Source organism: Callithrix jacchus, chromosome 4, assembly GCF_049354715.1.
Source record: "Callithrix jacchus isolate 240 chromosome 4, calJac240_pri, whole genome shotgun sequence".
NCBI classification, from domain to species: domain Eukaryota; kingdom Metazoa; phylum Chordata; class Mammalia; order Primates; family Cebidae; genus Callithrix; species Callithrix jacchus.
Window position 1 is genome coordinate 95,499,631 of NC_133505.1, and position 16,258 is coordinate 95,515,888.

Genomic DNA, 16,258 nt, shown 5'->3' on the forward strand with positions numbered 1-16,258 from the left:
AAAAATTTAAAAATTAACCAGGTATTGTGGCATGTGCCTGTAGTCCCAGCTACTCAGGAGGCTGAGCGGGGAAGATCATCCGAGCTTGGAAGGTTGAGGCTGCAGTGAGCCATGGTTGTGGCACTGCACTCCAGCCTGGGTGACGACAGAGTGAGACCTTGTCAAAAAAAAAAAAAAAAGAAAGAATTATACTACATTCACTCTGCCTGTGCCCTATAAATGGAACAACAAAGCCCAGATGACAGCACATATTTTTACAGGGTGGTTTACTGAATGTTTTAAGCCTACTGTTAAGCCCTACTGCTCAGAAAACAAGATTTCTTTCAAAATTACTGCTCATTGACAATGTAGCTCATCACCCAAGAACTCTGATAGCACTGTACAAGGAGATTAATGTTTTCATGCCTACTAAACACAACATCCATTCTTCAGCCCATGGATCAAGAAGTTAATTTCTATTTTTAAGTCTTATTTAAGAAATTCGCCCTGGTGTGAGTCCGTCCTGAGCGGCTGTTCTTTTGAGCAGTGGTCGTTTATCTCCGTCCGCCTTCTCTTCCACCTAAGTGCGTGTCGCCACCCGATGGAAGATTCGATGGACATGGACATGAGCCCCCTGAGGCCCCAGAACTATCTTTTCGGTTGTGAACTAAAGGCCGACAAAGATTATCACTTTAAGGTGGATAATGATGAAAATGAGCACCAGTTATCTTTAAGAACGGTCAGTTTAGGAGCTGGTGCAAAGGACGAATTGCACATTGTTGAAGCAGAGGCAATGAATTACGAAGGCAGTCCAATTAAAGTAACACTGGCAACTTTGAAAATGTCTGTACAGCCTACGGTTTCCCTTGGGGGCTTTGAAATAACACCACCAGTGGTCTTACGATTGAAGTGTGGTTCAGGGCCGGTACATATCAGTGGACAGCACTTAGTAGCTGTGGAGGAAGATGCAGAGTCAGAAGATGAGGAGGAGGAGGATGTGAAACTCTTAAGTATGTCTGGAAAGCGGTCTGCCCCTGGAGGTGGTAGCAAGGTTCCACAGAAAAAAGTAAAACTTGCTGCTGATGAAGATGATGATGACGATGAAGATGATGATGATGATGATGATGAAGATGATGATGATGATGATTTCGATGATGAGGAAACTGAAGAAAAAGTGCCAGTGAAGAAATCTATACGCGATACTCCAGCCAAAAATGCACAAAAGTCAAATCAGAATGGAAAAGACTCAAAACCATCATCAACACCAAGATCAAAAGGACAAGAATCCTTCAAAAAACAGGAAAAAACTCCTAAAACACCAAAAGGACCTAGTTCTGTAGAAGACATTAAAGCAAAAATGCAAGCAAGTATAGAAAAAGGTGGTTCTCTTCCCAAAGTGGAAGCCAAGTTCATCAATTATGTGAAGAATTGCTTCCGGATGACTGACCAGGAGGCTATTCAAGATCTCTGGCAGTGGAGGAAGTCTCTTTAAGAAAATAGTTTAAACAATTTGTTAAAAATTTTCCGTCTTATTTCATTTCTGTAACAGTTGATATCTGGCTGTCCTTTTTATAATGCAGAGTGAGAATTTTCCCTACCGTGTTTGATAAATGTTGTCGAGATTCCATTGCCAAGAATGTGTTGTCCAAAATGCCTGTAGTTTTTAAAGATGGAACTCCACCCTTTGCTTGGTTTTAAGTATGTATGGAATGTTATGATAGGACATAGTAGTAGTGGTGGTCAGACATGGAAATGGTGGGGAGACAAAAATATACATGTGAAATAAAATTCAGTATTTTAATAAAGTAAAAAAAAAAAAAAAAAAAAAGAAATTCATTTTGTAAGGCTGTAGTTGTCAAAGAAAGTGATTCCTCTGATGGATCTGGGTTAAGTACATGGAAAATCTTTTGGAAAGGATTTACCTTTTGAGATGCCATTAAGAACATTCATGATTCATGAGAGGAGGTCAAAATATCAACATTAACAGGGTTTGGAAGAGGCTGATTCCAACCCTTGGAATTCAAGGGTTTTGAGGGATTCAAGACTTGATGGAGAAAAGAAATGCAGATGTGGTGGAAATAGCAAGAGAACTAGAATTAGAAGTGGAACTTGAATATGTGACTGAATTTCTGCAATCTCATGATAAAACTTGAATGGATGAGCAAAGAAAGTGGTTTCTTGAGATGAACTTGTGAAAGTTGATATCAGATGAAATCACTTTTTGTCACACCCAAACAAACTAGAGCCAGGAGAGCATGAAGAGGAAGGCTAATGTTTGCATGGCTATCTCAAGGACTTTCCAAAATAACCCCACAAATAATTCTTTCTTTAGAATTGCAGGAATTCAGACAAGATGCTCTCAACGGCATCTTCACCAATGAACCTGTACCATCTCTGAGTCCCTGAAACCAGTGAGCTCTGTTTTCAAGCAGCTTATGTGAACCTCTCATTCTGTCAATAAAAGCTTCTTTACCCTCCCCTCTTCAGATGCATATGTGGCTTGCCATTGTGCATCTCAGTTTATAATACTCTTTTCTAACTCCTAAAGAAATTCAACATATTGAGATTTTTTTGGTTGAAAGAATCTATCCAGGTGCAGATGCTGTAAATATTGTTGAAATGACAACAGAGAATTTAGAATATTACATACAATTAGTTGATAAAGCAGCGACTGGGTTGGAGAAGATTGACTCTGATTTTGAAAGGAGTTCTGTGGATAAAATACTGTCAAACACTTGTTACATACAACAGAGAAATCTCATTAAAGGAAGAATTGGTCAATTCAGAAACTTCATTGTTGTCTTATTTTATGAAATTGCAACAGCCAGCCCAACATTGAGCAATGATCACCCTGATCAGTCAGCAGCCACCAGTCTTAAGGCAAGACCCTCCACCAGCAAAAAGATTATGATGTGCTGAAGGTCATAAAAATGATCATCAGCATTTTTAGCAGTAAAGTATTTTTATTTATATATTTTTCAGATGGAGTCTCACTTTGTTGCCTAGGCTGGAGGTAGTGGTGTGATCATAGCTCATTGCCATCTTGAATTCCTGGGCTAAAGCAGTCCTTCTGCCTCAACCTTCCAAGTACCTAGGATGAAAAGTGTACACCACTGCACCTGGCTAATTAAAAAAAAAATGTTGTTTTTGTAGAAATGGGGGTCTCACCAACTTGCCTAGGCTAGTCTTGAACTCCTGGGCACCTGCTTTGGCCTCCCAAAGTGCTGGGGTTACAGGTATGAGCCACTCTACCTGGCCAATAAAGTATTTTTAAATACGGTATATGTATGTTGTTTCTTTTAGACATAATACTATGGCGTACTGAATAGACTACAATATAATGTAAACATAATTTTTTTTTTTTTTTGAGATGGAGTCTTGCTCTCCTCAGGCTGGAGTGCAGTGACGCAATCTCGGCTCACCGCAACCTCTGCCTCCTAGGTTCAAACAATTCTTCTGCCTCAGCCTCCCGAGTAGCTGGGACTACAGGCATGTGCCACCATGCCCAGCTAATTTTTGTGTTTTTATTAGAGGCAGGGTTTTACCATGTTAGCCAGGTTGGTCTCAATCTCTTGACCTTGTGATCCGCCCAGCTTGGCTTCCCAAAGTACTGGGATTGCAGGCATGAGCTACTGCGCCCAGCCCTGTAAACATGATTTTTATATGTACTGGGAAACCAAAAAAATTCATGTGACTCATCTTATCGTGATATTTGCTTTATTATGGTGGTCCATAACCAAACCCACAATATCTCCAAGGCATGCCTGTATAATTCAAATTACTAAAATTCGGTTGGGTACCATGGCTCACACCTGTAATCCTAGCACTTTTGGAGGCCAAGGTAGGCAGATTGCTTGAGCCTAGGAATTCAAGAGCAGCCTGGGCAACATGGTGAAACCCCATCTCTACAAAAAATATGAAAAGTTAGCAGGGCATGGTGGTGTGTGCCTGTGGTCCCAGCTACTCAGAAGACTGAGATGGGAGGATTGCTTGAGCCTGGGAGGTGGAGGTTGCAGTGAGCTGAGATCACGCCACTGCACTGCAGCCTGGGCAACAGAGTGAGACCCTGTCTCAAAAATAAAATGAAATAAAATTCAAATTGTATCAGGAACTCATGATTGTCAGGAAGGTAAAAATACTTTTGTGGACTGCATTCTCTACAAAATAAACAGCCATATTATATTATTAAAATGGTAGCTCTATATCATTTCTTTCTCCCCTCAAAAATGTTTAACAGGTCTGATTTCTCTCTAGATACCAGAATTTCTTTCCGTTTTATTACAGAATCTTGGAGAAAGGGTCATGTTGAAAAAAACAGAGCTGGAAGCTTTAAAAACTAATTGTTATTTTGATATGCCAAAACCCAGTTGCCTTTATGCTCAGTGCATTTCTTTTTGTATGTTCTAAACTGACTCTATTCTTCCCTTGGTACTTAAGGAATCAAAGACCCTAACACTGTACTTATAATTGACTGGTTTTGTTAAAAGCGACCATGTTGGCTAGGCGCAGTGGCTCACGCCTGTAATCCCAGCACTTTGGAAGGCTGAGGTGGGTGAATCACAAGATCAGGAGTTCAAGACCAGCCTGGCCAAGATGGTGAAACCCCGTCTCTACAAAAAATACAAAACTTAGCTGGGCATGTTGGCAGGCACCTGTAATACCAGCTACTTGGGAGACTGAGGTAGGAGAATCACTTGACCCAGGAGGTGGAGGTTGCAGTGAGTTGAGATCACGCCATTGCAATCTAGCCTGGACAACAGAGCGAGAGTCCATCTCCAAAAACAAAAAAAGTAACCATGTTTTTGTGCATCTAAAAATAGAACGTAAAATATTGTTTCTGATTTTGCTGCAGGTCTTCTGTGGTTTTTTATTACAACTCCCTCTGCTACCCTTTTGAAATTCCTTTAACGTCAGGGACATTTACTTCAAGCGTAAGAGAATAAATCTTAAGAGACTTTTAGGCTGGACACAGTGGCTCACACCTCTAATCCCAGCACTTTGGGAGGCCAAGGCATGAGGAATGCATGCAGGTAGGAGTTCAAAACCAGCCTGGGAAACAGCAAGACACCATCTCAACACCACCAACAAAATTAACCAGGTATAGTACTCCAAGCTACTTGAGAGGCTGAAGAAGGAAGATGACCTGAGCCCAGGAGTTGTCTGCAGTGAGCTACGATTGCATCACTGCACTCCAACCTGGGCCACAGAGTGAGGCCCTGTCTGAAAACAAAATAGAAGACTTTTAGTATATGCTGTGAATTTATTAGCCAACTAAATCAGATGAAGGTAGTATCTCAGTTATGTAAGTTGTTCTTCTTACAGTGTTAATAAAAGATGGGTACAAAGTGAAGAGAAAACATTTTCTCCAAATTTAAGCAAATAGAAGCTATGTAATCTTGATGGATTTTGTGTGAATAAACAACATCAGGAGCTATTCAGATATTTAAGTGAGGCTCAAAAATGTTACAATACTTAATCTAGAAGGGAAACCAAAGTATTGATTCATTCTAATTAGTATTAAGTGATGCATCTTGTCACCCAGGCTGGAGTGCAGTGGCGTGATCTTGCTCACTGCAACCTCTGCCTCCTGGGTTCAAGCAATTGTCTTGCTTTAGCCTCCCAAGTAGCTGGGATTACAGGTGCCCGGCTAAGTTTTGTATTTTTAGTAGAGATGGGTTTCACCCTCTTGGCCAGGCTGGTCTTGAACTTCTGACCTTGTGTTCCATGGCCTCAGCCTCCCAAAGTGCTGGAATTACAGGCATGAGCCACTGCACCTGGCCTAAGTAATGTATCTTAAATCCCCAGGCCCCACACCCAAACCTGGCTGAATTACCTCTCTTGGAAATGGACAATGATGATGCCCTTTATGAGAAGTCTGTTTCAAGAAAGACTGGCAAGCCTTAAAGAGAGGAGTACAGATCTGCCGGCCAGGAAGGTATGGGTTCTGATTTCATGTCTGACAGCAGCCTTTGTACCGTCTGCCAAGTACCTTTCTGTGGCTTTTCTTTTCTTTTTTCTTAGAAAGATGACTGCTGGACTGATAGTTCTGACTAGTCCTCATGAACTAGTCTGCTGCTCCCATGGATTTGCACCAGTAACATTATTTTAGCTTCACAAATTTTTATAGGGCAAATACCCTCGTAAAACTATCACTCTGGTCAGAAATAGAACTTTGCCAGTCATCCCAGAAGCTCCTCCTTCTGTCTGTCCCAGTCATAATTCGCTCCTCCAAAAGTAACTACAGGCAGTTCTTGCTTTACACAGCATTGTGGTAGTGGAAAAATGATAGTTCATGCTGAAACACTGATAAGCTATTCTAATACTCAGTGGGAAAAATTGTGACTGTTCGGGAACCTTTAAAAATTTGTGTCAAAACATTAAAAGCCCTTTTATTGTCTGTTGTAATTGTATAGGGAAGTGAAAATATAGGAAAGTGTTGTACCCTGTAATTTAAAACATTAGCAACAGTGAGAATAAAAGGTTTTATTTCTTTGTAAAAACTTATCAAGAGTGGTTTGAATAGTGCTTGCCTTCTTTTTTCTCATCATATAACTTAGGATATACAACAAGCATCTTTTCTATGCCTTGATGAATTTTTATACTTGTTTTGAAGTTTGAATCAGCTTTTAAGATTTTATCCTTTGTGCTTTCAACATTGGGAAGTGCCTCCAAGAGTTCCGTTTTTTTTTGAGATAGAGTCTTGCTCTGTTGCCCAGGCTGGATTGCAGTGGTGTGGTCATGGCTCACTGTAACCTCCACCTCCCAGGTTCAAGCAGTTCTCCTGCCTCAGCCTCCCAAATAGCTGGGACTACAGGTGCACACCACCATGCCCAGCTATTTTTAGTAGAGACAGAGATTTGCCATGTTGGCCAGGCTTGTCTTGAACTCCTGACCTCAGGTGATCCACCTGCCTTAGCCTTCCTAAATGCTGGGATTATAGTTGTGAGCCACTGCGCCCAGCAAGAGTTCATTTAATGCAAAGTTTTTGCTGGTGTCATTTCTTCATTTTTTTCATCTCAACAACTATTCTTGTGTATGTTAGTAACTTTTCTTTACGAAGGTCTTTCGGGGGCATATCTAGAGTCTTCCGGTGGTGGTGATGCTGACATTCCCATGGTCAGCTATTTCTTATATATGTAAGTCTGTTTATATTCTATTCATATTTTACATCCAGTGTTATTACCACTTTTCATTTCTTTGCTACACTTTCATCTTTGTTGGCCAGTTTCTTCTTTGATTATACATTTTATAAAATGTTATGTGGGTTTATCCTTGGGAGACCAGGAAGCAACACAGATACTTGGTTTGCTCTCTGTGAGAGAACTGAATAACAGATGAGTAGTGACCAATTATGGACTTTGAAAGGAGTGATGTAATTGGTCACTGACCATGATGCACATCTGTTAATTACATATAGTGATCTGTGGCCAGGAGAACTGTTAGTGAAGTTTGTACTTCGTGTAGTTCTCAAAGTTAATATAATGTGGTAAGTGAAATTTGAGATATGTAATTGGGGTACTGCTGTAATTTGACTAAACCGTAATTGGAATTGTGCATACGGGAATCATGTAAAGTAAAGACTACTTTCATGATTCTTTTATAGTAATCACTTCCTTGTATTTTTTTTATAGTTCCATGAACCAAATGTACATTTTTAGACAACATAGTTTAGTGTTGTCCCTTCAAATGATTTTGTTGTCTTCTGAGGTTTGTTTCTTGGAGAGGGAGTCTCACTCTGTCACCTAAGCTGATGTGCAGTGGTGTGATCTCAGCTCATTGCAACTTCTGCTTCCAGGGTTCAATTGATTCTCCTGCCTCAGCCTCCTGAGTAGCTGGGATTACAGGTGTGTGCCACGTTGCCTGGCTAATTTTTTGGGTATTTTTAGTAGAGACAGGGTTTTGCCATGTTGGCCAGGCTGGTCTCAAATCTTTTACCTGAAGTGATCTGCCTGCTTTGGCCTCCCAAAGTGCTGGGATTACAGGTGTGAGCCACCACACCCAGCCTGGTTTTTTTTTTTTTTTTTTTTTTTTGAGATGGAGTCTTGCTCTGTAGCCCAGGCTGGAGTGCAGTGGTGTGATCTCGGCTCACTGCAACCTCTGCCTCCCCGGTCTCCAGTTCAAGTCATTCTCCTACCTCAGCCTCCCAAGTAGCTGGGATTACAGGCATGAGCCACCAGGCCCAGCTAAATTCTGTATTTTTTAGTAGAGATGGGATTTCACCACATTGGCCAGTCTGGTCTTAAAACTCCTGACCTTGTGATCCACCTGCCTCGGCTTCCCAAAGTTTTGGGATTACAGGCATGAGTCACCTCCCCTGGCCTTTTTTGTTTTTTTTTAATCTATGGATTTACCCTCTGTATTAGGCCATTTTTGCATTGCTATACTGAAATACATGAGACTGGGTAATTTATAAAGAAAAGAGGTTTAATTGGCTCACAGTTCAGCAGGCTGTACAGGAAGCATGGTGCTGGCATCTGCTTGGCTTCCAGGGAGGCCTCAAGGAGCTTTTACTCACAGTGGAAGGTAAATGGGAGTGAGAGTGGGGGAGGTGCCATACACTTTTAAAGAACCAGATCTTGTGAGAACTAACTCACTATTATGAGGACAGCTCTAAGCCATTTGATATGGTTTGGATCTGTGTCCCCACCAAATCTCATGTTGAACTGTAATCCCCAATGCTGGAGGTGGGACCAAGTGGGTGGTGATTGGATCATGGGGACAGAGTTCACATGAGTGGTTTAGCACAGCCCCCTTGGTGCTGTTCTCATGATAGTGAGTGAGTTATCAAATATCTTGTTGTTTTAAAAGCATGTAGCACCTGCCCCTCTCTCTTCCTCCTGCTCTGGCCATGTAAGACATGCCTACTTCCCTTCAACTTTTGCTGTAATTTGTAAGTTTCCTGAGGCCTCCCCAGGAGCTGATGTCATCATGCTTCCTGTACAGCGTGCAGAACCATTAGCCAATTAAACCTCCTTTCTTTATAAATTAGGCAGTCTCTTACAACCAGTATCTTAGATAAATGATCCTTTTGAGACAGGATCTTGCTCTGTTGCCCAGGCTGGAGTACAGTGGTGCACTCTTAGCTCACTGCAATCTCCACCTCCTGGGTTCAAGTGATTCTCCTGCCTCAGCCTCCTGAGTAACTGGGATTCCAGGCACATGCTATCGTGCCTGGCTAATTTTTTTCTATTTTTATTAGAGATAGTGTTTTGTCATGTTGGCCAGGCTGATTGTGAATTCCTAACCGCAAGTGATCCACTTGCTTTGGCCTCCCAAAGTCAAGTATTTCTTTATAGCAGTGCAAGAATGGACTAATACACTATTGATGAGGGATCTGCCCCACCTCCATGACCCAGTCACCTCCCACCAGGCCCCACTTCCAATTGTGGATTACATTTCAACATGAGATTTGGGAGGTGACAAATATCCAACTCGGTCACCCTCTGTCTTAGTTTGGCAGGGCTGCCATAACAAAATACGATAGACTGGGTGGCATAAACAACAGAAATTTATATTCTCATGGTTTTGGAGACTAGAAGTCCAAAACAGAGTTGCTGGCAGAATTGGTTTCTCCCGAGACCTCTCTCTTTGGGTTGCAGATGGCCACCTTCTCTCTGTGTTCTCACTTGGTCTTGCCTCTGTGCACCCACATCCTTAGTGTCTCCAGTCAGACTGGGTTAGGGCCTACCCTAATGGCCTCATTTTAGCCTAATGACCTCTTTCAGGGCTCTGTCTCCAAATCGTCATGCTCTGAGTTATTGGGAGAGCTTTAATGTATGAACTTGTTCTGCTCATAGTAGCCTCCAGACCTTTCTTTTCTTTACTACTTGTCTAACAAAATAGCTGGGCTGTTTTACCACTAGTCACATAAAACATAAATTATGGCCACAGAAATTTTACATTAAAGTGTTAGGATCATCCATGAAGGACACCATTGAAGATTAGCCTGGATTAAGTAGGGTAAAATTACGTTTCGGTTACTAAGGCTATATAACAAATTACCCTAAAACTTGGTAGTTTAAAACAGCAACAATTATTTTTTGTGTCTCATAGTCTGTCAGTCAGTCGGGAATTAATTAGGAAGCGGCCTGGCCGAGAGGTTCTAACCTTAGTCCCTCAAGGCAATTGCAGTCACATGTCAGCTGGGGCTGCAGTCATCTGAAAGCTTGACTGCAGTGAGATGGTCCACTTCTAAGATGATGCGTTCACATGGTTGGCATGTTGGTGGTAGCTGCTATTCGTTGTATATCTCCTTTCCACTGGCTGCTTGAATTTCCTCATGGCATGGCAGCTGGTTTTCCCCAGAGTAAGTGAGTCAAGATGCTGAGACAGAAGATGCAGTGCTTTTCATGCTAGCCTCAGAAGTTAGGTATTGCCACTTTCAGCACGTTCTATTGGTCAAACAGACCCAGACTTGATCCACTGTGGAAGAAGCCTTCACAAGGGCATTAATTATAGCAGGTCAGGATTATTGGAAACTATCTTGGAGACAGACTTCCATAAATTGGAGTGGTAAAAAGTGTTTTACTTTTGGGAAACCTGTTTGCAAGTCTCCGTCTTCAAATGCTCACTTACCATACATGCATGTCATCAAAATTAAACATTACTAAATGCTATCTTTCTACTTCTCACTTAATGAGGTAATATTTTTAAGAGCTTTCAGGAGAAATTGTTATGCTTAATCTCTCCATATGACTAACAAAAAGCATTATACTAATCCAAATACATATATTTATCTATTAATAGATTTATCTTCAACTTTATCATTTATCTAAGATACTGGTTGTAAACCACCTCTTCTTAAAATTGAAGGTGTTTTTGCCTGAGATGAAACAATTCTATTTGGGTAAGAGATGCGCTTATGTAAACAAAGCAAAGAACAACACAGTGACTCCTGGTGGCAAACCAAACCAAACCAGAGTAATCTGGGGAAAGGTAACTTGGGCCCCCGGAAACAGTGGCATGGTTTTTGCCAAATTTCAAGGCAACTTTTCCTGCTAAGGCTATTGGACATAGAATCCGAGTAATGCTGTATCCCTCAAGGATTTAAACTAATGAGAAGTCAATAAATAAATGTTGATTTGTTAAAAAGAAAGAAAGAAATCCTAACCCTCAGTGTGATGGTAGTAGGAGGTGGGGCCTTTGGGATATACTAAAGTCGTGAATTTGGCGCCTTCATGAGTGGGATTACATCCTTATAAGAGAGACCTCAGAGATTCTCTAGGCCTCAACCATGTGAGGACTCAGTGAGCAGATGGTATTCTATGATCCAGGAAATGGGCCCTCACCAGATTCCAAATCTTCTGGTTTCTTCATGTTAGACTTTCCAGCCTCCAGAACTGTGAGAGATAAATATGTTTGTAGTTTAAGCTGTTGAGTCTATGGTATTCTGTTACAGCCGCCAGAACTACTAAGACATAAACCTTTTTTTTTTTTTTTTTTTTTTGAGACAGAGCATCACTCTGTTGCCCAGGCTAGAGTGCAGTGCATGATGTTGGCTCACTGCAACCTCTGCCTCCCAGGTTCAAGTGATTCTCCTGCCTCAGCCTTCTGAGTAGCTAGTATTGCAGGCATGCGCCACCACGTCCAGCTAATTTTTGTTTTTGTTTTTGTTTTTTTGGTAGAGATGGGGTTTTATTATGTTGGCCATGCTAGTTTTGAATTCCTGACCTTGTGATTTGCCCGCCTCGGTGTCCCAAAGTGCTAGGATTACAGGTGTGAGCCACCACACCCAGCCGATATAAATCATTTTTAATGGTGAAAGTAATAAGTGGAAATTATGGGAAAATTGATAATGATTTTGGGCTATAACTGTGGAAAAGTAGAATATATGTGTGCATTAGGGTTCTCTAGAGGGACAGAATAGGATAGATGTATATATGAAAGGGAGTTTATTAAGGAGAATTGACTCACAGGATCACAAGGTAAAGTCCCAGGAAGCCAGTGGTGGATCAGTCCAAATCTCAAAACCTCAAAAGGAGGGAAGCTGACAGTGTAGCCTTCAGTCTGTGGTCAAAGGCCCAAGAGCCCCTGGCAAACACTGGTGTAAATCCAGGAGTCTAAAAGCTGAAGAACTTGGAGTCTGATGTTTGAGGGCAGGAAGCATCCAGCACAGGAGAAAGAGGAAGACTGGAAGACTCAGCAGGTCTGCTCTTCCCTCTTCTCCTGCCAGCTTTATTCTAGCTGCACTGGCAGCTGATTAGATGGTGTCCACCCAGACTGAGGGTGGGTCTGCCTCTTCCGGTCCACTGACTCACGTGTTAATCTCCTTTGGCAACACTCTAACAGGCACACCCAGGAACCATACTTTGCATCTTTCAATCCAATCAGTTTGACAATATTAACCATCACAGTGTGAAATTCCACTGAGAAGCCCTGTGTGGTCTTGGCTAGTTCTTGGCCTGTGCTGTGTCCTGATGTTCAGCACCATGGGCAGCCACTCCTGCCATGCTACCCCCACCCCAACATTTGACATGCAAAAGGAGTGACAACAACCTTGGGCCATGTGGAGGGTGTGCACACCTATGGTGTAGGTGCTTCATGTCTTGTTGGTTCAGAGTTCACCTTTTTTCTAATAGTCTTCTTCATATGAACATGTCTTTAAATTCATCCCCTCAATGTTCATAAACCCAGCATAATGCAGAGAAGCCTCAGGTTAATTTAAAGCTTCTGTGCCATAGGACTGAACTCTTCAACGTTTATTCTTGGTTAAGTCCTCTAACTTCTATTTCCACTGCCATCTAAGGATCATTTCTCTATCTCACCCTTGTAAGGGTTAGGGCTGTTTTAAGTTCACTACAGCCTTGAAGTCCTGGGCTCAAGTGATCCTCCTGCTTCAGACTCCTGAGTAGCTAGGACTATACAAGTATGTGCTATCATGCTCAGCTAATTTTAAAATATATTTTTAGAGATGGAGTCTTGCTGTGTTGACCAAGTTGGTCTTGAACTCCTGGCCTCAAGCAGTCCTCCTTCCTTGGGCTCCTGAGTAGCTGCAATTACAGGCACAAGCTGCTGTGGCCAGCTTAGGGTGGTTTTTATTTCAACATTATGACAGTTATAAGGAGATGTATCAGGCTCTATCTTCTTTCCATAAATATTTATTCTGCTTAATTATTATGGACAAAGAAAGCTGACAATAGTATTTCTAATGTTTCCAGAATTGTGCTACTACTGTATAAAATTGATTAACTATTATCTTTGGATTATATCCATGGATCCTGGCCTGGTGTTTTGGAATTCAAAAGGGAGTTTTATTAATAGTTCCTTGAAATTTACATATACCTTGGAAGAAACTGAATTTTTTGAAATTGGGATAAATGTTTCAGGTATCATATATGCCTTTAACATAAAGGCATATATAATATGAGTATATTAGTTGATGGGAGATAATAGAATTAGTGAGAGATGAGATTTCTTATGCATTACAGTATTATGCGCTGTTTGTAGGAAGTTATGCAGTTACCAAAGTGATAGAACAGTGTGAAGTAAAAGATTCATGGCTTTATGTTAAGCCAACTTGTGTCCATTGCAGAGCTGATACTAATACTTTAGAATTCAGTGTTTTTTTTTTAGCAGTTCACATTCACTCATAACCAATCAGTATCATTTGCTAAAGATGCTTTGATTTCATTAATAAAAGAAAATTAGGAACATTATTAAAATATGATAAAAGTATAAGCTCTCTAATATATTGTAGTTTGTTTGAACTACACAGGGCTGCAGAAATGAATCAACATTCAATCCAGACTTTTGTGAACAGAGTATGAGAAATGATGTTATTGAATTTTTGCAGCCCTGGAAGTTTGTCTAATAATTTGTGTAGCTGTCACACTGAGTTTCATACAATTCATAACATAAAATATAACTATTATATTTATTTCTACTGTACTCCACAGGCTCGTTAGAGATAACCAGTGCTAGTTATAAAAGTGAAATGGGCTGGGAGCAGTGGCCCGTAATCCTGTACTTTGTACACCTGAGGTGGGTGGATCACCTGAGTTCAGGGGTTCAAGACCAACCTGGCCAACACAGTGAAACCCTGTCTCTACTAAAAATACAAAAAATTAGCCAGACGTGGTGGTGCATGCCTGTAATCCCAGCTACTTGGGAGGCCGAGGCAAGAGAATCACTTGAACCTGGGAGGTGGAGGTTGTAGTAAGCTGAGATTGTGCCACTGCACTCCAGCCTGGGCGACAGAGTACGACTCCCTTTCAAAATAATAATAATAAAAATGAAGGAAGTTTACAATGTTTGTCTTCTTTTAGGATTAAACTGTTTTTGGGCTGGGTGTGGTGACTCACGCCTGTAATCCCAGCACTTTGGGAGGCCAAGGCAGGCGAATCACGATGTCAGGAGGTCGAGAACAACCTGGACAACATGGTGCAACCCTGTCTCTACTAAGAATACAAAAAATTAGGTGGGCGTGGTGGCAGGTGCCTGTAATCCCAGCTACTCGGGAGGCTGAGGCAGGAGAATCGCTTGAACTTGGAAGGCGGAGGTTGCAGTGAGCCAGGGACGTGCCACTGTGCTCCAGCCTGGGCAACAGTATAAGACTCGGTCTCAGTCTCAAAAACAAACAAACTGTTTTTGCAGAGTCAGGGTTTTTGAAATTTATTTGTAGCAGAGATGTATCATAAACAGTTGTTTTCAGACACATAATACAAGCCGTCTGTTGGCTTCTATCTGTCTGCCTTAGAAAAAAGACATCTCCATGCTGCAGCATAGAGAGCTGGAGTGAAGCACCTCTGACTGGTAAATGCTGAAGAATACAGTTCTAACACATACAGGACATGGAATCACAGTGACTAATGACACTAACTAGATTGCTTCTGAAATACCAATACCATTTTAAGTACTGATCTGAGTGGGCTTGACATGCCTCTGTTCTGTCTTTCATATTTAATATATCGCATTTTGTTTTAGAGACAGAACAAAGTCTGTTGCATAAGACAATACAAATACTGTCTGGGCAATTCCTATAACAGACTTTCTGTTTTAACAGATCTCTTAAGTTAACTAGAGCTGTTTATTTATTTTTAGAGATGTTTATAAGTACACAAGTACCCCTATGTATTGATACTCACCAAGATGAGTTTTTAGTTTTTTTTTTTCGTGATGGAGTCTTGCTCTGTTGTCCAGGCTGGAGTGCAATGGCGCAATCTCGGCTCACCACAACCTCTACCTCCTGGGTTCAAGGGATTCTCCTGCCTCAGCCTCCTGAGTAACTGGGATTACAGGTGCACACCACTGTGCCCCGATAACTTTTGTATTTTTAGTGGAGACACAGTTTCACCATGTTGGCCAGGCTGGTCTTGAACTCCTGACCTCAGGTGATTTTTTTTATTTATTTAGAGACAAGGTATTAGTCTGTTACCCAAGCTGAAATGCAATGGCACTATCAGAGCTTGCTCAAACTCCTTGGCTCAAGTAATCCTTCTGCCTCAGCCTTCCAAGTAGTTAGGACTATGTGCCACCAAGCCCAGCTAATTAAAAAAAAAAAATAATTCTTTTTTGTGAAAACAGAAATCTTGCTATGTTGACCTGACTTGTTTCAAAGTCCTGGCCTCAAGTGATCCTCCCACCTTGGCCTCCCAAAGTGTTGGGATTATAGGCATGAGACATTATACCTGGGTATATTTTCTAATATTGTTCTGGAAAATCTTACCTGACAGCAAACCCAAGCAGCACTCAGGGGATTTGAGTGATACACTTTATGAAGCCAGCAGGCCCAGAAGGGTTGACACCCAAAAGTCTGGACCCTGGCTGAGAAAAGTACACAGTTTTTATAGGTAAAGGGGCAGGGGAAGTAACTCAGGACTTTAGACAACGCAGCAGGTTTTAGATGATGCAGCAGTTCTCTTTAAGGCTTTTCAGTTAGTAAGCAATAAGCTGAGGTACAGAAGCAGAAAGAGTCAGTTACTAACAAAAATAGGGGTAGTTTTAAAATAGGGACGGTTGCTGACTACGTGCTAACAAAATCCTGGGCCAAATTTCCACTTCAATATATATGCCTTTTTTTTTTTTTGAGACAGAGTTTCACTCTTGTTACCCAGGCTGGAGTGCAATGGTGCAATCTTGGCTCACTGCAACCTCCGCCTCCTGGGTTCAAGCAATTCACCTGCCTCAGCCTCCCGAGTAGCTGGGACTACAGGCGTGAGCCACCATGCCCAGCTAATTTTTTGTATTTTTAGTAGAGATGGGGTTTCACCATGTTGACCAGGATGGTCTTGATCTCTTGACCTCGTGATCCACCTGCCTCGGCCTCCCAAAGTGCTGGGAT

The 16,258-nt window shown here is 41.6% G+C and overlaps 2 protein-coding genes across 13 annotated transcripts in view; both read left to right on the plus strand.

The window, feature by feature from the left end:
• Positions 1-16,258, plus strand: part of ANKRD6 (ankyrin repeat domain 6) — a 199,159-nt gene that overhangs the window by 14,906 nt on the left and 167,995 nt on the right. Inside the window, exon 2 of one of the 12 annotated variants that reach the window (XM_078369787.1) lies at positions 5,785-5,914. The exons of the other annotated variants lie outside the window; for them this stretch is intronic. The gene's annotated coding sequence lies outside the window, so the exon portion shown is untranslated. The remainder of the gene's footprint in view (positions 1-5,784; positions 5,915-16,258) is intronic. 12 annotated transcript variants of the gene reach the window in all.
• LOC100399654 (nucleophosmin) lies at positions 484-1,811 on the plus strand. Its single transcript, XM_035296341.3, has one exon. It carries the CDS (start codon positions 581-583, stop codon positions 1,469-1,471), a length of 891 nt encoding a protein of 296 aa, XP_035152232.3. The 5' UTR covers positions 484-580; the 3' UTR covers positions 1,472-1,811.